The sequence below is a fragment of the Rhincodon typus genome, chromosome 31 (assembly GCF_021869965.1).
Source record: "Rhincodon typus isolate 14 chromosome 31, sRhiTyp1.1, whole genome shotgun sequence".
Taxonomy (NCBI): Eukaryota; Metazoa; Chordata; class Chondrichthyes; order Orectolobiformes; family Rhincodontidae; genus Rhincodon; species Rhincodon typus.
This window is the reverse complement of record NC_063362.1, coordinates 15,878,751-15,903,643: the sequence shown is the minus strand read 5'-3', so window position 1 is coordinate 15,903,643 and position 24,893 is coordinate 15,878,751. Positions and strand designations below refer to the sequence as shown.

The window sequence follows — 24,893 nt, the reverse complement described above, 5'->3', positions numbered from 1 at the left end:
ACTGTATCAAAAGACTACACTGTTCGCAGGCAAAGCAGCATTTTTACCAATACAACAGGTTTTCGAATTTAGCCAATTAATTTAAACCAGGCCCTAGATACCAAAACCCAACTAAATTTAAATCTGATGGTTTTGACAACATAGGACCAATCCCATTATAAGAAATTATTAGGTCATCAAGGGTATAAAAGAAGGTCATTTGAAAATCAGGGTGAGAGTCAACTGCTATGTGTCAAGGGAACAGTTCTAAGCTTTAAAAGAAAGAGTCACTGCCTCTCACAGAATTCTCTAAGCTCTCAGAAAATCATCATTTAAACTAAAGATACAATGGCACTCTTAGCTAATATTCCTGACACAAGAATTTAACAGGATTAGCAGTGAGTGTGCGGAGCATTCTTCAAGACTTATCATAGCTGCAATTTTGAGGGCCTAAGTTTTAATTTATTTTTCTTATTACTTTGGTTTATATTAGTGGGAATTATATTTATTGGCACAGCAAGCCATTAGAATTTTGTTTAGTCAGGAATAGTTAGTAGTTAAGGGGGAATTGTTAGTAGTTCTGTTCATTCATTTATTTTTAGCGTTAGATAAATAAATTGTTACTTGTTGATTATAAAGTGAGTATCAGGGATTTATTTCATTTAACCACTCCTTTACAACAGATTGTTGGTGGGGTAAGGGGAGGTGAGAGGCAGGTTATACCATTTTTCACACTTCCTTTAACAGATTAGGAGGCGAGATGTGCTTCTCTTGGTGTTTCAGTTTTAGTTATCAGTGTAGGATTGACCTCTCCTTCGTAACAAGAGATTCTGACGATGGGGGTGCAGCAGAGCAGACGGTACCTTCTCCACAGGCTGAATGTGTAACAGTGATGTCAGCTTGATTTGGAGTGAGTGAGTGAGTTAGAGTGCAACTGAATGGGTAGGCACAGTCATAACTCATCCAAGCCTGTCTGATGAACACAAAGTAACTAATTTCAGCTCAGTGGAAGAAAGCTTGCACTTGGCAAAGTCCATTTTCTTCACAAATTCTCTCCTGCCATAATCCATTCATAATTATTTTGATACTGGATTTCCCCAAACCTAAGATCACTGCACTCTCTTCTCTAACGGTCGTATAATTTTCATCTTCCCTCTTTATCCTTACTCTCAAATGACCCAGTATCAGTTAAGCAATTTGTTTTGGTAATTTATTGTGACAATTCAGATTGAGCAAATTATGAATCTCTATGCACATGTAGATTTTCAGCACTCAATATCCATCATTTTGATTTTTAATTGTTGACAGAACAAAGAAGTTGTGCTTATACTATCTGTGTACAATGTGCCTTTTTTTTAAACTGCCTCAATACATAAAGAAGAATGCATAGGAATTATGTACCTGTGCTTGGATTTTATATGCAACTGCAGGCCATGACGAGTGGAAGCTCTATGACCACATTCCTCACACACAAACAGCTTCTCCCTCTGGTGCCTGGACAATTCATGCACATGTAGGTCACTGCGGGTGAGGAAACATTTGGAGCAAGTGGGGCACTGCGAACAAGAAACATGCTACATGTTAAATTTTTTTTAAACACCATCAGATATTGGAACAGAAGCCAGCCATTCAACCTATCTAGCTACTTCACCATTCAATGAGATTGTGGCTGATTTGATAATCTTCTACTCTACAATCCTGCCTTTTCCCCAAAACCTTTGATATCCTTACTAATTTTAAAAAATATCTGTCTCAGAAACAATCTAGTGAACCTCCTCTCAACTATGTCAAATGCCGGTATAATGTTCTTAGATACGGGGGCCAAAACTGATCACAGTGTTCTAGGTGTCATCTGAACAGTGCCTTGTATAGTTTTAGCAAGACTTCCCTATTTCTGTGCACCATTTGCTTGAATAATGGCAAACCTTCCATTTGCCTCCCTGGTACCCATTGAACTTGAATGATAGCCTTTTGTGATTCATGCATGAGAAACTAAAATCCTCTTCTACTGCAGCTTTCTGCAGTCTTTCTCCATTTAAACGATATTCAGCCTCTCAATTATTAAAGATCTCATATTTTCCCACATTATATTCCATCTACCAAGTTTTTGCCCATTTGCTTAACCTGTCTATATTTCTCTGTAGAATCTGTGTCACCCTCACCACTTGCTTTCCCATCTATTTTTATGTCATTTGTAAACTTAGCTAATGCACGTTCACTTTCCTCAGCCGATTCACTAATATATATGTAGAAAATTTTGGCCCCAGTGCTGATCACTATGGCATTCTACTAGTTATGAGTTGCCATCCTGAAAATGCCGCTCTTATCCAACTTTGTCTTCTATTAGTTAGCTAATCCTCTATCCATGCTAATATTGTTTCTTATGTTATTAAGCAGCCCATTATCCAGTACCTTATCAAATGCTGCATTAATTATATTTCATCCATTGCGTGTTATCTCCTTAAAGAATTCTAATATATATGTCAGACATGGTTTCCCCTTTGTGAAGCCATGCTGACTCTCCTTGATTGTATTATGTACTTCTAACTGTTCTGCTATCACAGCCTATATTAGATGCTAACATTTTTCAATAACAGACATTAAGCTAACTTGCCTATTGTTACCTGTTTTTGTTTCCTTCCTTTTTTTAAATAGACTTGTTACATTGGCAGTGTTCCAATCCTTTGGGGTCTTTTCCAAAATGTAAGGAATTTTTGGAAGATCACTGCTGGTGCATCCACTGACTCTTTAGCTAGTTTCAGAAGAATGAGAGGAGATTTAATTGAGGTATGTAAGATGCTAAAGGAGACTGACAATGTAGACATAGAGAGGACGTTTCCTCTCGTGGGGCAATCAAGAGCAAGAATTCATAATTTTAGAATAAGGTGAAGCAGATTTAAAACAGACATGAGGAGAAATTACTTTTCTCAAAGGGGCTGAATCTGTGGAATTCATCCCAGTATACAATGGATACTGGGACTTTGAGTAAATCTAAGCAGGAGATGGTCAGATTTTTAATTAGGTATGGATAGCAGGCAGGAAGTGGAGTTGAAGCCGAGATGAGATTAAATATGATCATATCGAATGGTGGAGCAGACTCAAGTGGCTGAATTGCCTACTTGGGCGGCTAAATTATTTATACTTGCTCCTAGTTATTTTCTTCTAACATCCTAGGATGCATCCCATCAGGTCTGGAGGATATACTAGTCTTTAGTTCCATCAGTTTCCCTGGCACTTTTTCTCCAGTGATATTATTGTATTTACTTCCTCTACTCCTTTTACCCTTTGATTCTTTGGTAATATTGGAATGCTATTATATTCACAGCAGAAGACACTAAGTATTTATTCCACTCCTCTATAATCTCCTGGTGCCCTACTGTTATTTCCCAGCTTCATTGTTTAAGGCTTAGGTTACTTTTGGCCTCTCTCTTCCTTTTTATTTATTTAAAAACTGCTGTTGCTGTACTACTTTATCACTTTCAAGTTCACGCTCACAGTTTATATTCTCTCTATTTTGTTTTGGTTGTCTTTGATGATTTTTAAAACTTTCCAATCCTCTGGCTTGTCATTAACGTTTGCCACGCTGTATGCTTTTTCTTTCAATTTGATGTTTGCCTCAACTTCTCAGGTTAATTTATCCCCTTCTTAGAATCTTTCTTTTTCATTGGGACATATCTCTGCTGTGAGCCAAGAATTATTTTCTTAAATGCCTGCCATTTTTTTTCTCAATTTTCTTTGCTGGTAATCATCTTTCCCAGTCCGTTCCAGCAAACCATGCCCTTATTCTATTGTAATTACCCTTATTTAAACTTAGCATTGTTGTCTGCAACCCAAGTTCCTTGCCCTCAACCTGCATGCTAAATTCTACCATACTGTGGTCACTGCTGCCTAGGGAATCTTTTACTCTGTCATAATTTATTAAACTTGTCTCATTATACATCATCATATGCAAAACAGCCTGATTCATTGCTGAATTTGCAACATTGTTCTAGAAAACAGTCCCAACAACCTCCATGAATTCTTCATAGGGCTACCTCTGTCAATCTGTCTATCCCAATCTACATGAAGATGAAAGTCACCAGGGTTAACGTAATGCTTTTTGTACATGCCCTCATTATCTCCTGATTTTTCTCATTCCTACCAAACAGCTACTGTTAGGAGGCCTACAGACTACTCCTGCCAGTGTCATCTTCCCCTTTTTCTTGCTTAGCCTCACCTGTATGGATTCTGTCTCTTCTGATCCAAGATCATTTCTTGCTCTTGCACTTATTCCATCCCATACTAACAATGGTACACTACCATCCTTTTCTTCCTATCATTTTAAGAAATCACATACTTATGGATGCTTAGTTCCCAGCTTTGATCTCGTCCTAACCATGTCTCTGCAACAGCTATAAGATCATACCTGTTAACCTCTTTGTGCCATTAATTCATTTATTTTGTTCTGAATACTATCAGTATTTAAGTAAAGATCCATTAATTTTTTGCCTGTTTACTATTTTTCTCCCTTTGACCCTATTCACTGCTGTTTTTTCAATGTTTGTACATACTGTCCCTTCCTGTTCTACACTGGCTGTCGTTATCCAACTAGCTATAATTCTGCAGTATCCTGGCTTTGTAAGCACACATTTCGCCTTTCCCAGACCCACCCACCTCACTTAGTTTAAAGTTCCTCTCAACCCTAGTTAGTTGATTGAGCAGGGCACTAGTCTCTGCATGGTTCAAGAGAAGACTGTCCCACTGAAACAGCTCTCTTCTCGCCCAGTACTGTGCCAGCACCCCACAAACTGAAACCCATTCTACTGGTCCAATCTTTGAGTCATGCATTTAACTCCATGACTTCATTTATCCTATGCCAAATTGCCTGTGCCTCAGGTAGTAATCGAGAGGTGATTCGCTTGGAAGTTATAGTTTCTTATTTAGCTCCCAACTATTCAAAATCTTTCAGAAGAATCTCTTTGATAGGACTAGAAATGTTGCTGGTAACAATGTGGATGTTGACAACTGTAATCCCTCTCATTGCACTCCACATTATTCTCTAGCCTCAAGGAGATGTCCTTAACCCTGGCACCAAGTAGGTAACACATCTTTCGGGACTCCTGCTCAGAACACTGTGTCTAGCTCCCTAATGATACTGTCTCTTACCATGACTATGCTCCTATTTCCTCTCCCCACTTGAATGGCTTCTTGCACAAAGGTGCTATGGTCAGTTCGCTCATCCTCCCTGAAGTCCAAATTCTCGTCCACACAGCTTGCAAGAACCTTGTAACTGTTGGACAATTGCAGGGACCGAGGGTCCTCAATTGTAACCCCTGGTACCTCAGACCTGCCTCACTTGCAATTATACCCTGCTGTTCCCGATCTCAGACCAATTTTGAACTACCTAATCTGAGGGGTATGAATGCCCTCTAGAGCAAAGTGCCCAGCTAACATTCTCCCTTCCCTGACTCCAGGAGCAACACATCACCCATCCTGCCACCACTATCATATTTGACTTAATTTATAAATTGATTACTCTATTTTCCATGTTATTTACACTTTTTTTAAAAAATGAAATATACTTTTAAACACATTAATATCTGAAATAACTCCACAGATGCCAGTATCCCATCACCAAGTCATCCTTTATTTACATGTGCATAGTACTTGACACTGATCCAGCTCTCTCAGAGCCAGCTTTGAGAGAACAGGACCTCTGAAACTCCTGTTTTTATCTGTCAGCCAGGGCTCCCTGATTGGCCCAGATTAACATCCCCAATCAGGGAACTCATACTCTATACGGTCCACCTGGCTTCATTACAATCACTGCATGCCTCCCCCTCCAAGGCCGGGGACGTAGGCCTGTTCTTTTGCTTATAGCCTCTCCTGATGCATCTTTGTACCAGGTCTGGTTCAGTTCCTCTGACTCTGCCTTGTACACGGGTGGTGTGTATCAGACCATAATCCACCTCTTGCACCCGGAACAAATTCATCCCCTTCTTCAGGTGGTAAAGGCATCAAGGCTGTGACACGATGTCATGTCCATCTCAGACTCAGGTTTCTTTGCTGGATGGAGGGGGAGAAACCACTGGCTCTGACAGCCCTACTGGCTGTTCTGAGGGGCCTGGTATATTTTGCTCCTCCCCCTTTTGCAAGTTTTCAGCTTTCACGTGGTCCTTGTGATTGTTCAGGATTGCCTCACCTACTCGAACTGTGTGCTGACTATGCTTCTAACTCACGGAGGGCCATTCCCGTGGTTTTGGCACCAAACTTTGTCCCTTGAAGTAAAATGTCCTTCTCACTTAGAGGAGTCTTGTGCCCGGCAGTAGCATTCCTGATACTGTGTGGACCGGGCCCAAGGCAGTGGCATGGCATGGGCTGGGAAGCCCAGAGTGGGACTCTAGCAGTGGAGAAGGAAAAGTTGGACTCTCTTTAAGTTATCTAGTTTTTTAAAAATTTTATTCTAAGTTAATATGAATGGCACCTATACATGACGACTACGCACTTTTCACTGTATTTAATATTGAGTACACGTGACAATAAATACCTGACACACCTGATAAACCTGAGCACATGAAAGGGCTGGCATTGTTGGCATGTAACTTAGTCCAGGGTCTACCCAGCCATTCCCATGAATGTAGAGGCAGTAATTTTTGTCCTTGTGGGCACTCTGGGCACTACCCCACCAATGTGGCTATGTCTGCACCCATTCCTGGCCACCAGACATAATCTCCCACCAACATCTTCATTTTGGATACCTCTGGATGACCCTGGTGGAGTTCAGCCAGTATCTGGCAGCGACCTTTGCTCTGGACAATCACTCTTGCTCCCCATAATAAAATGCTGTCCTCTACGGTGATCTGGTCTCAATTCTGGTTGTGTTGGCCCATCGCCACCAGCTGTTTTAGTTTTGCCAGGATTGGATCATCTTGCGTCCATAGTATGATAGTGTCAGCAGTGACTGGAAGGGTGTCCAGAAAGGTTAAAAGCAGAACAAGCTCTTCCAGTAACAGTACCATCAGTGGTGCAGCTGCCAGTGGAGACAGCTCAAGGCATCTGCATTTGGAACTTAGCCTCCCAGACGGTGTTCCAACTTGTAATTGTATGTCTGTAGAATGAGAATCCACTGCTAGATTTGACCTGATGCTATGGACTAGTCTCAGGATGAGAGGAGGTTTTGGGTTGTAATATTCCTTAACTAAATCCAGTAACTCTTGAAAGATTTCAGAATCTGGCGCCTCAGGAAACGTGAGGCTCCTAATAACCAAAAAAGCTACAGGTCTCCAAGCTGCCAGGAGAATTACTTGGTGCTTTTCACCTGCCCCAATGTCATTTAATCAGAAAAAAAATGCATTCTTTCCACATATTGGGCCCAGTCTTCAGCAGGGTCAAATGAGTCAAGAGTCTCAAATGACAGTATGATGCAAGAAATGCTTATCCCAAATCAAAGATGACTGTTGCAAACAAATTTATTCGGGAGAGGGTTTTTTCTCTTGTTGCCACTGAAATAACTCCACAGAGGCCAGTATCCCATCACCAAGTCATCCTTTATTTACATGTGCATTGTACTTGAAGCTGGTCCGGCTTCCTCAGAGCCAGCTCTCGGATAGGACAGAACCTCTGACACTCCTGTTTATATATGTCAACCAGGGCTCCCTGATTGGGGCTGTTAACCTTGTCCAATCATGGAACTCTCATTCTATGAGATCCATCAGGCTGACCTTGTTACAATCACTACAGTTTCAGTCTTATACTCATTTTTAATCCATATTTTTGCCTTAGCTCTTCCTCCTGGTAAGTAATCACCTATTCTAAGATGTCTTTTTCCAATTGAATAGAGCCTTGGAGAATGACAGGTGATCTCATTGAAACTCGCAATACTCTTATGATGTTTCTTTGGCTGATGAGTGTGGAACTATGGGCAAAATATTATAATAAGCAATAGGTCACTTAAGTTGGAGATGAGAAGGAATTTCTTCACTCAGATGGTGGTGAACCTGTGGAATTCTCTTGCCCAGGGGGCTGTCAAAGTTCAATTGGTGAAGTGATGGAAGGTGTCATCAACAGTACTATGAAACAGCACTTGCTTTACAATACTGAAAATAACTAATGCCAGAGATCACAGCAGGTCAGACAGCATCCATGAAGAGAGAGCAAGCTAACGTTTTAAGTCTAGATGACTCTTACTCTTCAGAAATTCGAAATGTAAGCTTGCTGTCTCTTCATGGATACTGTCTGACTTGCTGTGATCTTCAGCATTGGTTGTTTTCAGTACAGACTCTAGCATCTGCAGTAATTTGCTCTTGCTTAACAATAACCTTCCCATTAATGCTCAGTTTGAGTTCTGCCTGAGCCACTCAGCTCTTGAACTCATTACAGGCTTAATCCAAACATGGACAAAGGAGCTGAAATCCAGAGGTGGGGTAAAAATGACTGTCATTGACATCAAGGCCGCATTTGACTGATTGTGGCATCAAGGAGCCCTAGTAAAATGGAAATTAATCAATGGAAATTAAGGAGTAAACTCCGCTGGTTAGAGTCATATATAGGATAATGGAAGATAGTTGTGTTGTTCCTAGTCAGCTCCAGAAGATCACTGCAGGAGTTCCTCGGGGTAGTGTTCTAAGCCTAACCGATCATCAGCTGCTTCGTCAATGACCTACCCTCTATCATAAAATCAGATTTGTGAATGTTTGCTGATGATTACACAATATTCAGTAACACTCACAACTCCTCAGATACTGATGCAGTCCAAGTCCAAATGCAGAAAGAATTGGTCAATGTCCACGCTTGGACTGAAAAGTGACAAGTGACATTCATGTCACAGAAGTTTCAGGCAATGACCATCTCCAAAAGAGAGATCTAATCATTGCCCCTTGACATTGAATGGCATTACCATCACTGAATCCCCCACTGACAACATCCTCAGGGTTACCACTGACCAGAAACTTAACTGGACTAGCTATACAAATACAGCAACTTCAACAACATGTCAGAGGTTTGGAATGCTATATTGAGAAATTTGTCTCCTGAATCCCCACAGTCTGTCCATTAGCTACAGGGGACAAGTCAGGAAAGTGATGAGTGCACTTCCAACAATATTCAAGAAGCATGATACCATCTAGAACCAAGCAGCCCGCATGACTAGCACTACAACCAGTCACTCTCTCCATCACCGATGCTCAGTAGCAACAGTGTGTTCCATCTGTAAGATTACATAACTAGGGCTGTAGGAAGGACTTTAAACCATAGAGTGGGGGAGTTGCATGGAAAATTATGGAAAAAGTTAAATGGGAGGAGGGCTCAGGAGAGGTTGTTAAAATTTCCACAAGCAATAGGAAAGAGAGTGTGGAAAGGGTCAGGAATCTAACTTCAGGTGCAACAGATAAGGACACAACTGTGAGAGAGGAGCAATCAATGCAGGACTGAGGGTGTTGTATTTAAGTGCACGCAGTATAAAAAACAAGGTTAATGAGCTTGTAGTGCATATTGAAATTGGGGTGTATGATGTTGCGGGCATCACAGACACATGGTTGTAAGGTGATCAGGAACTAAGGAAACAAGTCCTATCAAAAAGACTGGCAGATGGGCAGAGGGGTGGGGTTGTCTTGTTAGTAAGAAATGAAATGAAATCAATAGCAAGAAGTGATGTAGAGTCAGAAGGCACAAAATCCATTTAGGCAGAGTTGAGACACCGCAGGAGGAAAAAGACGCTGATGGAAGCTATGTACAGGCCTCCAACAGTAGTCAGGATGTGGGGAAGAAAATAAATCAGGAGATAGGAAAGGCATGTAATAAAGGCACTATTACAATAATCACAGGCGACTTCAATATGCAGATAGACTGGGAAAATCAGGTTGATAGCGAATCCCAAGGAAATAAATTTGTGGAATGACTACGAGATGGTTTTTGGAGTCGTTTGTGGTAGACACCATGAGGGAACAGGCAGTTCTGGATTTGGTGATATATAATGAGACAGACTTGATTAGGGATCTTAAGGTGAAGGATCCCCTAGGGGACAGTAACCATAATATGATAGAATTCACCTTGCAGTTTGAGAAGGAGAAGCTCGAATCAGATATAATGGGATTACAATTGAGTAAGGTCATTGCAAAGACATAAGCAAGGAGTTGGCCAGAGAAGATTGGAAGGGAAGCCTAGCAGAGAAGACAGTGGAGCAGCAATGGCAGGCACTTCTGAGGGTACTTCAGGAGGCACAGCAAAAATTCATTCTGAGGAAGAGGAAACATAACTAAGGTGAGGATGAGGTAACCACAGCTGACCAGGGATGTCAGGGAGAGCATAAAAGTGAAAGGAAAAGCATACGATATGATGATCAGTGGGAAGCTGTTAAAAACTAGCACAGGACAACCAAAACAAAAGGAGATGAAATTTGAGGGTAAGCTAGCTAGTAATATAAAAGAAGATTACAAGAGTTTTTTTAGATCTATAACAGGTGAGGAAGAGGCAAGAGTGGACATTGATCCACTGGGAAATGAGACTGAAGTAGTAGTAATAGGCAACAGAGAAATGGCAGAGCTACTAAATAGGTATTTTGCATCAGTCTTCATGGTGGAAGACACCAGTAGCATACCAGGACTTTAAGAGAGTCAGGGGCAGAGGTGAGTGTAGTGGCCACCACTAATGGGAAGGTGTTGGGGAAACTAAAAGATCTAAAGATGGATAAATCAGATCAACTTACACACCAGTACATAGCTGAGGAGACTGTGGGAGCATTGGTTGCAATCTTTCAGATATCACTGGAGTCAGGGAGTCTCCCAGAGGACTGGAAAATGGTGAATGTAACACCCCTATTTAAAAAAGGACGGAAGCAGAAGGCAGGAAATTACGGGTATTTTAGCCTGACCTCAGTCAATGCTAAGGTTTTAGAGTCCATTATTAAGGATGAAATTCCAGAGTACTTGAAGTACATGGTAAAATAGGGCTGAGTCAGCATGGCTTTGTCAAGGGGAGGTCATGCCTGACAAATCTGTTAGAATTCTTTGAGGAGGTAACGAGCAAGTTAGACAAAGGAAGTGGGAATAAAGTGGTCTTTTTCAGAATGGCAGTCAGTTGACTAGTGGAGTTCCGCAGGTGTCAGTGTTGAGACAACTATTCACGTTATATGTTAATGATCTGGACAAAGGAACTAAGGGCATTGTTGTTAATTTGTAGATGACACAAAGGTAGATGAAGGGACAGGTAGTGTTGAGGAAGCAGGGAAGCTGCAGAAGGACTTGGATAGGCTTGTCGAGTGGGCAAAGAAGTGGCAGATGGAATATAATGTGGGAAAGTGTGAGATTATGCACTTTGATAGGGAGAATAGAGGGGGAACTATTTTCTAAACAGGAAAAGGCTTTGGAAATCTGAAGCACAAAAGGGACTGGGAGTCCTAGTTCAGGATTTCTCTTAAGGTTAACATGCAGGTTCAGTTGGTAGTTAGGAATGCAAGTGTAATGTAAGCATTTATTTTGAGAGGGCTAGAATATAAGACCAGGGATGTACTGCTGAGGGCGTATAAAGCTCTGGTCTGAACACATTTTGAATATTGTGAGCAGTATCTAAGGAAGGATGTGCTGGCTTTGGAGGGTGTCCAGAGAAGGTGTACATGAATGATCCCAAGAATGAAGGGCTTGTCATATGAGGAGTGATTGAGGGCTCTGTGTCTGTACTCAATGGAGTTTAGAAGGATGAAGGGGATCTCACTGAAACTTACAGACTACAGAGAGGCCTGGATAGAGTGGACAAGGAGAAGATGTTTCCACAGGAAGGAGAGACTAGGGCCCAAGGGCACAGCCTCAAAGTGCCCTCCAGAACTGAGATGAGGAGGAATTTCTCCAGCCAGAGGGTGATGAATCTGTGAAACTCATTGCCACAGAGGCTGTGGAGGTCAGGTCACTGAGCGTATTTAAGACAGAGGTAGATAGGTTCTTGATTAGTAAGGGGATCAAAGGTCATGGGGAGAAGGCAGTAGAATGGGGTCGAGAAACATATCAGCCGTGATCGAATGGCAGACCAGACTCTTGGGCCAAATGGCCTAATTCAGGTCCTATACTTTATGGTCTAAGATATACTGCAGAAATCCCCCAAGACTCCTTAGACAGCACTTTACAAACTCATGACCAATATCGTCTCGAAGGACAATGGAAGCAAATCAATGGAAATACCACCACCTACAAGTTCCCATCCAAGCTATGCACTATCCTGATTTGGCAATATATCTCCATTCCTTCAGTGTTGCAGGGTCAAAATTCTGGGAACTCCCTTCCTAATGGTATTGTGGTTCTACCAAACGGACTGCAGTGGCTCACATATAAAAAGAAAAAGGAATCTTTAAGCATGTTCATGACAAAAATAAATAGATTTCTGTAGACTATTGACTAACAGATATGGAGATAATGTTGACATCAAGGATCAGTCATGATCTAATTAAATAGTGAAGCTGGCTTGATGGGCTGAATGGTCTTCTCCTGGTCCCTAATGTCCAGATTATTCCAGATGTGGTCTGACCAAAGCCCTGCACACATGCAGCAAAATCTCCCTACTTTTATATTTCATTCCCCTCCAATAAATGCTAACACTTAATTTGCCTTCCTAACCATTTGTTCTACCTGCATACTGGCTTTTTGTGATTCATGTTCCTGGACACGCAGATCCCTCTGTACCTCACAGTTCTGCAACATTGTCAGAAAGAATGGAAATTCAAAGTGAAAAACTTCATATTTTCCCACATTTAACTTTAATTTTTTTGCCCATTCACTTACCTATCTATATCTCTTGCAGGTTCTTTGCCACTTCTTGACTTGTCACTTTCCTACCTACTTTGGTATCATCCAGAAATTTATTTACCATAGACTTAGTCTCTTTGTTCAAGTCATTGATATAGATTGGTCCCAGCACTGATCACTGTGGTACTCCATTAGTTACAGCTTGCCAACCTGAAAGAAGAACGATTTATCCCTAATGTCTACTTCCTGTTAGCTAACCAATCCTTTATCTGTGTTAATATGGTATTTCTTGCACAATAAGCACTTATTGTGAACAGTAATCTTTGATACGGAACCTTATCAAATACCTCTTGGAAGTCCAAGTGCATCATATCCACAAGTTCTCTTTTATTCATTTTGCTTGTTCCTTTTTCAAAGAATACTAATAAATGAGTTAAACATGATGTTCCTTTTAAAAGAAGTGTTGACTCTGCCTGATCCCAATATGATTTTATTATTATTAAGGCTACACCTTCATAATAATGGATTCTGTCAATTTCCCAATAACAGATAGGTGGCAATGAAATGACGTAAACGTTCTCAAGAACCTTGTCTCCACACACTGCCTTCCTCACACGATAGCTTAAATCAAAATGGATCCATGGATCCATGTTTAATTAACGTGTGGTGCAGTCCAGAGCTTCTTACAGGGTGGGTAGCTGTTACTGATTTGGTTACGTAATTATCAGTGCACCAATGTACAGTATGCTTTTAGATGCCACATAAATACAGGTACACTATATTATAACTTGCCACTAGTTACTCACCGGGTATGGTTTGGGAGCTCCGTGAGATTTGATCATGTGAATTTGCAGGTCTTTTTTCTGCATGAACTGCTGAGTACACGAGGGGCACTGAGAAGTTTAAGCACATAGATAACAGAATTTAGAAGAGGTAAACAAGGACTAAATTAAAAAATGTTTTGCTGGTTAAACACTGTAAGCTTACTGTTCCCTGTACCTATTACCATTCTGATATAAAAGTGTTGGTATTTGCAGCACAGCAAATTCTATTGGAGTCAAATAAGATGCTTTTACCACAACTAGCACTTTGGATATTTGGCATCTAGATAAAAACCCTGTAAACCTTATTCATGTATTGTGTACTGCTCATGCATTACATCTGCATAAATTGTCTGCATTTTTTCAGCATTTTGCCTATTATTTTTATGACTTTCCATCATCTTTCATTACATTGTGCTTAGCCTCTATAAAACACTTCTAAGCCCCAGCTGGAATATTCTGTCCAGTTCTAGGTACCATCACTTTATGAAGGATATCATGGTCTTGGAATGGGTGCAGAAAAGATTTATCAGAATGGTACTAAGGATGAGAGATTTCTGTGATTTGGAGAAACTGGAGATGCTGTGGTTCTCCTCTTCAGAGTACAGAAGTTAAATGATAAATATCTTTACGGGGTTTTAATAAATGAGGGGAAATTTCTTCCAGTTGCAGAAGGCTTGGTAACAAGAAGGCATAGATTTAAAGTGATTGGCAAAAGAACTAGTAACAAAATGAATAATATTTTTAAGCGCAACATATGTCGTTACCTAGAGTGCATGCCTGAAAGGATGGTGGAATTAGATTTAATAATAATTTTTACAAGTAAATGTAAGAATTGCAGGGTGTGGAAAATGAGTGGGACTAATGTCTTTTAAAGAGCTGTCAAAGCAATGAAGCACCAAATGGCTTCTTTTTGTGTTGTATGATTCTATTTCCTATTTACTCATTTCCTTCATTCATCAGACAATGGTTGTTGCTGCCCTCTATTGTAACAAGCATCAATTAGCCACCCTGACTAGATATACCTTGTACCTCACCCTTAACAGCCATATTACAGTCAAAACCTTCATAGATAAATACTGGATAGTTATCAGGAATGAGAACCCAGGGTAATTTCTGTCTCCATCTTCCCTCACTCATCTAGTTATTTGTAGCTTCAAAATGCTAAGTCGAGCTGAGATTAGTTGATGCCGCCTATGACTGATCAGAATCATTGGACATACCTTGAAGGGCATTTCACCCGTGTGAGATACCAGATGGTTCCTTAACTCCATCCGCCCTTTAAATGTCTTGTTACATTCATGACAAGTGTAAATCTGTGGGGAGAAAAACAAAAAAGCACGATCAGAATTATGTTGGTTTTTAGAGGAAAAGAGGTTTAGTCAATCAACGGATTTGTTCTCATTCTCTTGACAATTTGCAGTTGTACAGCACTATTTAATGGATTAAAACGCCCCCACCAAGACCCCACGTAGGTCAGCAATGGAGACCAAGCAGCAGTGAAGAGCTGCAAGAGATGATGGGTGATGCAATTGAAAGCATATGCTTTATGAGGTCTTAAAATGTTGGGGGAACTGTAGCTGTACAGGAGGGGTCCAGGGAGAACATTCTGAAAGAAAGAGTTCAGAAAGTGACAACTCTTCTGCTGATGGACGAGCAGGATACCATAATCTGAAGACTTTACAACACAGGTTGAGATGTAGGGCTGGAGGAGGAAACAAAAACAGGGATTTTGAAATTGGTGCATTGAGGTGCAAGGGATGATAGTGAGCACGGAATATATAAGACAACTTTATATTCTAGGTATATAAAGATGTCAAAGCTGTAACTACTCGACTAAGATCAACTGCCCAGGTACAGACAATGGATCCTCAGCAGCCAGGTTTATAGTTTGAGCAGGTGAAAGCATTTTGCTCAGTGGGTAGCAATCTCGACTGAATCAGAATGTTTTAGATTTCAGCTTCATTTTGGAGACTTGAGTGAGGAATCTAAGCTTATACTCTCATTGCTGCACTGATTTTCCAGATCAGATATGGGTCCTGTCTGTCCTTTCAGAAGCAAGTTGAAGATTCATTATCACTCTCTGAAGAAGAGCAAGAGAAATCCCCCAGTGTCTTGGCCAATATTTAACTCTCAAACAATATCACAATATCAGGTTAATCATGATCTCTTTCCTGGTTTCTGGGACCTTGTGTTCAAATTAGTTGTTGCATTTCAGCAGTGACTACACTTCAAAAGCAATTGATTGGTTGTAAAGTTCTTTGGAATAATCATTAGTTCTGCAAGGTGCTATGTAAATAAAAGTTTTCATTTTCTTACATATCTATTCCGATTAATTTTTATGAATCACACGTTTCTGGTAACAGATCTGTTCTGATTCAAGATTTACTGAAAACAACAAGTGCTGGAGATCACGGCGGCTCAGGCAGTATCCATGGAGAGAGAGCGAGCTAATGTTTCAAATCGAGATAACTCGAAACATTAGCTTGCTCTCTCTCCATGGATGCTGCCTGAGCCGCTGTGATTGCCGGCATTTATTGCTTTCAGTACAGATTCCAGCATCTGCAGTAATTTGCTCCTGATTTAATATTTATCCACTTTTGAGGTAAAAACACTGATTGTAAAACTTCCCAGACCCACATAGTTCAACAAACTGGCAAAATTGGAATTGTAAATACAACTTCAAAGACATATTGGTGCCAGATGTGGATTACTGCTAAAGCTTGCTGCAACTAGCACCTTTAATTTGATTGACGCGAATTCTCTCAAAAATACAACAATTAAAGACAGACATGTAAAAACCTAGTTTCCATACCACGCCTGTCCTGGTCACGCAGTTCCTAGCCTCATGTTTAAGTAAGTTTTCTTTCCTGAAGTAACACTTTCCACACTTGGTGCATTTAAATGGTTTCTCTCCTGTATGTTTCCTGAAGACAAAACAATCATGTTAGGAATATAGGTATTTTTGCTATAATTCATTAACGCGAATCCACTGTAACATGATTGATGAATAGTGGCTGCTGTTTGGATAGCGCAAACTTTCTGCTGTACAGGTATAGTCATTTTCTATAGCGATTTCCCTATATTGCGATTTTCTATGGCGCGAGGTCATACAAGAACGCAACTATCGTGTTATAGGAGAAATATTTGTATGTTAGTTTGTAGTAATCACCTTACAAACGGAAGCTGCAGGTTAGTCAGACTGTTGTTGTACTAAATATCTGGCCTGAGGGTGGAGATTGACTCAACACTGAGATGGTTAAAATTATCCTGAATTTGATTGAGGAGTTTAGCAACTGTTTGCAGTTCCGCCCATATTTAAATCCGGGAAGTGTAGAGAACCATGAGACTGATACCCATCACCAGTCTCTGGAGTTATGAAGGAAGATAATTGAGCTCTGAGAACAAGTTCAGATAGTGAACAACGTTGAGAAGACTAATCTGGAACATATTTAATACAAGCCTGCAGGAATAAGGCAAGCAAGCACACGTTTAAACAAATGAAATGCTAACTTGGAACTGACAACAGGAAGTTTTCCACACAGAGTGATCAACATCCAGAGTCATTTACAAAGTTGTTGTGAAGTGGGGTATGGAAGGAGACTTTAGTGTTGTTCTGGTGGCATTAGTTAAGGTTGGTCAAACAATTATTTCTAGATTTATCTTTCTTGAAACCTCTTCACAGATATGGGCAATGCAGGCAAGGCTGCATTCATAATGCTTTCCCTGAAGCCCTTGAAATTTCAAAAAGCTGCCACAGATGTGATGGACTAAATGGCCTCTTTCTGTATTCCACAATTCTATGAAGTTAATGATTGCTTTCCTCCTGAAAGACAAATTGCACACTGAGTACGAACTTGCCAAGTTAGGATAGTCATGAGACGATACTTCAATGAGCTCTCAATAAGAAAAACTGTGCCATCATCAGCATCTAGGCAGTGGAAGAATGGGAAGAAGGATGATGATGGATCTGCAGGAAACATCATTTAAGAAAGTGGATGAAAGAAGCTGCAAGTGACCACTTATTTATTTGCATACTTTCTCAGAACAGCAAAGCATTTTTGATTAAAGCTGGTCCCTCACCAATCCCACAATAATCCTATTTTCTTTTGTATGGCTGTAAATTTTTATTCACCATGAATAAAGTTGCCATATGGGGCCACTTTCAGAGAGAGACAACTGATGATGGAGACAATGGAGGGTCACCACACCTCAGGCGTGGGGAAAGGTTAAGAACGACAGTCCTTCATGGTAAACTCAGAATATGCACAGAGGATATTTCAATTGTACTAGAGAACAGTAAGTATAAGATCTGCAAAGACAGTTTTTATAGAACAGTACAGCGCAGGAACAGGCCCTTTGGCCCATCATATCTGCGCAGACCATGATGCCATTCTTAACTAATCCCTTTTAAAATATCTTTTCTTTGAATGTCTTGACTTTCCCCTGAACAGTGCCTGTGTGTTAAAATTCATGACCCACAAGCTACCCTATCCCAAACTAACTGGCTAAATCCTGAGAGTAGAAATATTTATTCTACTCGAAAATTGAATATGGAGAAAAAAATGTAGTTTCACTACTTTGGTTTTGTGAGGTGCAGGCAGGATGAGGTGGAAGAGGTGGTAAAGATTAGTTCTACTGTTACCTTTGGGTGATGAAGTGTAAGTTAATGCTCAAACCAAACAGGATTGATTACCCTGCAGTTGTTAGTTAGTCAGCGTGTTTCCTATACCCGATCTACAACGTACTTTGACCAACATGCCCTGTAACAGACAAATGTAAAAGTGCCTCCACCTCCACAGCAGTGAATACTATAATTTACTTTAACTTGGGAGTGAGTTTAGGCCAGCAATTTCATGCTTGATTTCAGATGATGATTATAAATCAGTCCTGCTTTGCTCTCCTGAATAATCAAGTCAGTGGGATAATATTACTATCTGCACTTGCCACTAAGTTTCAATTTTTTTCCATATCACCCAGACATGAGATAACAGCACATTCATTAACTTCAACAATTAAACGTTGTGACTGGCAGCAGTTGATTTACCTGTTGTGAACTTTGAGGTAATACTTGCTGAGAAACTTCTTATGACAAGTTGGACACTCTGCAGGTTCACTCCTTCTGTTTGCTGGTTCTGAGGCTTTGATTTTCTGTCTGTCCAGTCCTTGCGTGGGGTCTTTTCTCTGTTTCTTACAAATGTGCCTGGCTGGAATGTAGTCATGGTCTAGTTCTCCTCTATCATTCATATCTTCATCCTTCTCATCCTCTTCGACTTTGACCAGGTCCACGTCCATTGTAGGATTGCTGTTCCCGTTGGTGCTCTCACGACCGTTCTCCTCATCATTGTCTCGTAAGCCACCTTCCTTGCCCTTTGCCTGATTACAGTTTTGGTTTTCATGGGAGATTAAAGATTCTCTAGACCTTTTCTTAATAGCAAAGGTTCTTATTTTATCTTTCTGCTTCTCAGTAAGCAAGTTGAGTTTTCGTTTATCATTGCATCTGTTGCTCTTTCTGCCAAAATGTCTGATTTGTGTGACTGTGATTTGTTTTGCAGGAACTCCAACATTTCCACTCTGTTTTGTAGCTTCTATTGGTACCTTCACAGATCTATCTTCAGTGGTCGCTTGGCTGCATGAGGTTTCTTCATTCCTTCTCTCATTTTCAACAAATTTCTGCTGATAATGGTGACAAGCCTGAATAGCATCAGGGATTGAAAGGAGTTCCGCTGCACTGAGCACTTCAGAGACATTTGTTTGGGTCAACTGAAGCTCACCTGTATATATAAAGTCAAACAGAAGACCCAAGACACCAGTGCAACTATCAGGAAGATTGATTTCAGCAGATGTGCCAGCTCCATAGATATTGTGGAAGAAATTACTGCAACATGCCAGGATACTACGGTGCGCGTTTAAGTAATGGCCACCCAGGTCCAGTGTAACATCACAAAATTTACCATCTTCCCGTTGTTTGTTCAACGCATGAAGTATTCTCTTGCTATGTTTGGAAAAATGGTCTTCCATATCTAAAAATAGGAGTGGAGACATTGTTTATTGCAAGAAACGATGAATAATCTTCTTACCACTACTCTATCAAACACTCGAATGACACAGGATTAGAAACAGAGTAAAGCTTCCTCTATACTGCTCCATCAAACAGTCCTACAGCAGATTCAGCATAGATTACTACAGTGTAAAGCTACATTGTCAATGCCATGTGTCAAAGCTCCAAATTCAGAAACACGTCAGTAATGCCCCAGCATTTAATTTTAGCAATCTCTTCATCCATCCAACTTCTGATCACTCCTAGTAAGAGATTTTATGGTACTTCTGTCATTCTAACACCTTTAAATAATAATAGCTGTTCATTTCAGCAATGTCACATGCATGTCTTCAATTTCAACCCTAAAAAGTTAATATTATTCTTTTAAAGCAAGAGATATTAAAATCAAAGGATACCAATAAATTTAAAATAAAATATAAATTTATTGCAGATGAATGTAATTCTTGTCCCACGATCATTGATACATTTGATCAAAACTCTGTCTAAACAAGAACAGACAATAACAAGCACAAGATCACTTTGTACTAATGTCTGTACCATACAACTGAGGCAAAGACAATATCAGCTACCAATATTCAAAAGCAGTAGGCAAAACCACAGATATCTGGGTAACAGTTTCTGTTAATCTCCGCACACTGTGGTTGGGAAACAGTGGATTGAACAGGAATGTTCAGTTCATTAGTAATCTATATCATGTATTTCATCAATTGGGAATGTTGCAATAGGAGTGAATGGCAAAGTGTTATGTCCATTAGGATTCTACATGGTGGGTGTGAATATTAAGAGGTTTGATCCCCTGGGCTCTCTGTATGGATCAACTATCAACTTAAATGGACCTGACTATAACAAGCAACTTCCCTCGATGCTGCCTTTGAGTTTACTCTTTTGGTGTCAATCATGCTTCAGTGGGTAGCATTCCCGCCTCCAAGTTCGAAGGTTGTGGATTCAAGTCTTACAACAGACTTGACCATTAACCAGGATGGCTTTCCCAGTGCAGCACAACGACTACCACCTACAAAGACAAGGACAGCAGCTACATGGGAAAACCACCATCTGCAAGTTCCCCTTCAAGTCACTCATCATCCTGACTTGAAACTATACAGTCATTTCTTCCAGTGTAGATATGTAAAATTGATGCTCTATCAAGTAGCTGTAAGAGATCCCAAGATTAAACTGATTTGAAAAGGAACAACAGAGTTCTTCCCTGTGATGTGGCCAATGATTATTCCATGATCTCAGTAAAATGGTGTACCTGGTTATCACCACGTTGCTGTTGTGGGTGTTTGTCATGTACCAACTTTCTGTTGTGTTTCCTACTTTTAAGATTCAGTCACTGTTGTAATACATTTCATTAAAGCATTTTGGTACCTCTGGAGAGCGCAGAAGCTGCTATATAAAAGCTGCCTGTCTTTCTTTCTTGAGAACTTCCTCATGTCTTTACTAGTTGCACACTCAAAACCAGCAGTACTGCTTACTGCAGTTATGAACCAAAACATAGATTATAGGATTTTGTTTCAGTCTTGTGGGCTTTGCTGGCTGGGTCAGCATTTATTGCCTATCCCAAAGCCCTTCAGAAGGAGGTGGTGAGCTGTGTACTTGAAACACTGCAGTCCATTTGGTGTTGGTACACCCACTGTGTCATCAGAAAGAGAGTTCAAGGATTTTGACATAGTGACAGTGAAGGAACAATTATATATTTCTAAGTCAGGAATAGTGAGTGGTTGGAGGGGTATGTGTTCCCATGTATTTACTACCCTTGTCCTCTTAGATGGTGGAGGTTGAGAGTTTGGAAGGTGCTCCCTAAGGAGCCTTAGGGAGTTGTTACAGTGTATCTTGTATGCCACAAGTACGTAACTGCTAAAAATCCCAAGATGCCAGAGGTCTCTCTCTTACATATTGCTACGGGTATTGTGTCGTCAGCAATCTAAGAGTTGTAATTACTGACAGTGAAACACTGAAAGTATCAGTATTAGTATGTTACATTATTACAGGATCCAATTCTTTTGCTTCAAAGTTGCAGTGGGTTTGTATGCACACTTCTTGTCTATAGAGATTAATGTTTAAAACAAGATGGTTTGACAATGTATTTAATGTATTGATCTAGCTACAATTCAAGTATTAGTGAGAGTTATTTTTACAGTGTATATTTCTCTATCTACAATAGAAATGTGGTTTCCATCACACTTTGTTGCAAGTGCACACAATTTAGAGAGTAAATACTTCAAAATTCATCATCAGTGGAAATGGGAACGGACAGAAGTATTTAGGATTTGCAGGGCTCAGTGCTGGAAACAGAAATCATAAGAGCTTTTTACAGTTAAAGGCTAAATATTTCAAACATATTTCAAAACTGGAACAGATCTAGATTGCTTGCAGAGAAAGGCACAGGTATAATAGATTTCTGTATGAGCATGCAAAACTCTAAAACTTCATAATCTTTCTAACTTTCTAAAATATAAAAGGAATTACTCTGTCCTTGAACCTCAACAGCTTATATTTAACTATAAGTCCACTGGTCATGTGGCCCAATGGATAAGATCATACAGTCATACAGCATGGAAACAGATTCTTCAGTCAAACTAGTCCACCCCAACTATGTTCTCAAACTAAATTAGTCCCACCTGTCAGTGTGGAGCATTGTTTTTCAGACTGGAGGCCTGTGCACAGTGGTGTTCCACAGTGATCGATTTTAGGTCTACTTTTGTTTGTCATTAACATAAACAAGTTGGATAAGAATATAGGAGATATGGTTAGTAAGTTTGCAGATGACACCAAAATTGGTGGTATAGTGGACAGTGAAGAAGGTTATCTAAGATTACAAAGAGATCTTAATTAATTGGGTCAATAGGCCAAGGAGTGGCAGATGGAGTTTAATTTGAGGCATTGCATGTTGGTAAAACAAACAAGGGGAGAACTAAAACAATCAATGGTAGGACCCTGGGTAGTGTTGTAGAACAGAGACACCTGAGGGTAGAAGTACATAATTCTTTGAAATTTGCATTACGGTTAGATAGGATTATTAAGAAGGTGTTTAGCACACTTGCCTTCATTGCTCAGACCTATAGAAGTTGGGACATCCTGTTGAGGTTATACAGCACATTGGTGAGGCCTTTTCTGGAGTTCTGTGCACAGTTCTGGTTTCCCAGAAGGAAGGATGTTATTAAATTGGAGAGGATTCAGAAAATATTTATCAAGATGTTGCCAGGAATGGAGGTTTTCAGTTATAAAAATAGGCTGGATAGGCTGGGACTTTTTTCACTGGAGCATAGGAGGTTGCGGGGTGACCTTATAGAGATTTATAAAATAATGAGGGGCATAGATAAGGTGAAAAGCAAGGGTCTTTTCCCTAGGGTGAGAATGTTCAAACCTAGGGTGCATACTTTTAAGGTGAGAGGAGAACATTTTAAAAAGGAAATGAGGGGCAACCTTTATACTCAGAGTGGCTTGTGTATGAAATGAATTGCCAGAGGAACTGGTGGATGCAGGCACAGTTACAACATTTAAAGGAATTTCAATAAGTACATGAATAGGAAAGGTTTGGGGGGATATGGTCCACACTGTGTCTGATTTTGGTGTTAGGGCTGTTGTGGCATAGTGGCAGTGTCCCACATTCTAGTCCCACATTATGTGATAACATTTCTGAAGAGGCTAGTTAGAAAATATCCAGAATTTTCAACAATTCACATAATTTTCCTATTTGCAGCTTCAGTTTATGGAACAGGTCAGCACATTGTCAAACATCATAACTGCCCTCCACAATTACGTTTAACTATCTCACATGCCTGTCATTACTTGTGGAAAGCTCGAAGGCAATATGCAAGAGGAAGATTTAAGGGTTCAAGAGAAGATACAAAGTTGAGTAAATTAGTAGGGGATAGCACATGGAGAGGCTAGAGCAATTTGAAAATGGGAACAAAAAGTTTAATTTCACTGTATTGGAGAGCAGAGAAGCAGCATTGGTGATCAAGGACTATGATTCTATGATTATGATAGATTTATACAATACAAGCATATGAGAATAACTCAACATCACAGAGGATTTAACAATCTTCCTCACCAAGAACAGATATAGGAATTTTACCGATTGATGACAGGGAGAAAGTTTCTAGTCAACGTATTCAGAGATGTTACTGTACATCTCTGGAGCAGGTGGGATTTCAGCTTAGGCTTCCTGATTCGGAGAAAGGGACAACATAACAGCAACACAAAAGTCATGAATTGATGACAGGGATGTACCAACAAGTTATTGATTGCAGTATGGCAAAAACACAAGAGATTAGCAGTGGGTTATGATACCCATTTAACGAGTTGGTGCAGACATGATGGACTAAATGGCCTCCTTCAATGCCATAGTACTTCTATAAGAAACCCTACGGGTTCAACAATTATATTGAATGAATTTAGCAACAACAATTAGGGTACTGTCGTGATCGGAACCAGGTGGATCTCATTGATTACAAGATCCTTGATTGGGGTTGTTAACCCAGGTCAATCAGGAAGCCATGGCTGACCAATATAAACAGGGGATTACCTCCTCAGCTGAGAATTGACTCTGAGCTGGCTGGCGAAAGCCAGCGTACTGTGTAGGAGGGAGCTCTACAAAACAGAAGGAAAAAAAGAGAAAAAGAAATATAAACAGGGGTTTTAGAATCTCCTCAGCTCAGGGGACTGATTCCAAACTGGCTGGCCACAGCCGGTGTACTGTGCAGGAGTAAATAAAGGATGACTTGGTGATGGGACACCAGCCTCTGAACAGTTATTTCAGGTACTGTGTGGCAAAGACATGCATAAAATGAATTACTAATTATCTCTGCAGACTGGTCATTATTCAAGCATACACACACGTTGCATCCAGTTCAACTTGGTACTATATTTTTTTTAGTAACTAAGTTCAACAGATCATTTTTAATGAAAGGCCTATTTAGGCCAAATTAATTTGAATCAAAACTCTATACAATAAAACATGTCAAAGAGCTTTTAGGAAACTCAGCAAAGCATACCATGCATTCAGTTACACATAGGCCCTTCTGAAGTGGGGCTAAAGCCCGATTTCTCTCCAGATGCTGAATAAATCTTCCCAAAGCAGCAGAGATTGCAAGCAGTGGGGTTCGTTGATTAACACTAAAAAGGATGTATTTATCTAATTGTGGTTAACTTCACGCTTGCCTACCTGCAGGATGATATTCTCTGACTGCTGCTAGAAATGGATGTGATGTAAATTAGGTTCCTAGTTTGAAGTGTTCAGAGAAAATGAAAATGCCATCTTCCAAACAGCTGTCAAAAGGGACCTACAAACTGAGCATGCGCAGCCTGCCGGCTAACCAC

The 24,893-nt window shown here is 40.2% G+C and overlaps 2 protein-coding genes across 4 annotated transcripts in view; both read right to left on the bottom strand.

Moving 5' to 3' along the window:
- The window catches only part of klhl21 (kelch-like family member 21), a 129,562-nt gene that overhangs the window by 21,134 nt on the left and 83,535 nt on the right, over nucleotides 1-24,893 (bottom strand). The window lies entirely within an intron of this gene.
- LOC109931579 (telomere zinc finger-associated protein) lies at nucleotides 1,423-24,878 on the bottom strand. Its single transcript, XM_048615245.1, has 7 exons — nucleotides 24,739-24,878; nucleotides 18,555-19,530; nucleotides 16,323-16,434; nucleotides 14,731-14,823; nucleotides 13,493-13,579; nucleotides 2,604-2,731; nucleotides 1,423-1,535 (listed from the first exon to the last, which is right to left on the bottom strand). The coding sequence occupies exons 2-6, from the start codon at nucleotides 19,526-19,528 to the stop codon at nucleotides 2,702-2,704; spliced, it is 1,296 nt and encodes a 431-aa protein (XP_048471202.1). The 5' UTR covers nucleotides 19,529-19,530; nucleotides 24,739-24,878; the 3' UTR covers nucleotides 1,423-1,535; nucleotides 2,604-2,701.

Coding starts and splice junctions, on each gene's coding strand:
- LOC109931579 (XM_048615245.1), bottom strand. CDS start 19,528: ATGGAAGACCATTTTTCCAAACATAGCAAGAGAATACTTCATGCGTTG. Junction 16,435..18,554: donor TACCTCAAAGTTCACAACAG/GTAAATCAACTG, acceptor TTTTGTCTTCAG/GAAACATACAGGAGAGAAAC. Junction 2,732..13,492: donor GAGCTCCCAAACCATACCCG/GTGAGTAACTAG, acceptor TTCTGAAACTAG/CTAAAGAGTCAGTGGATGCA.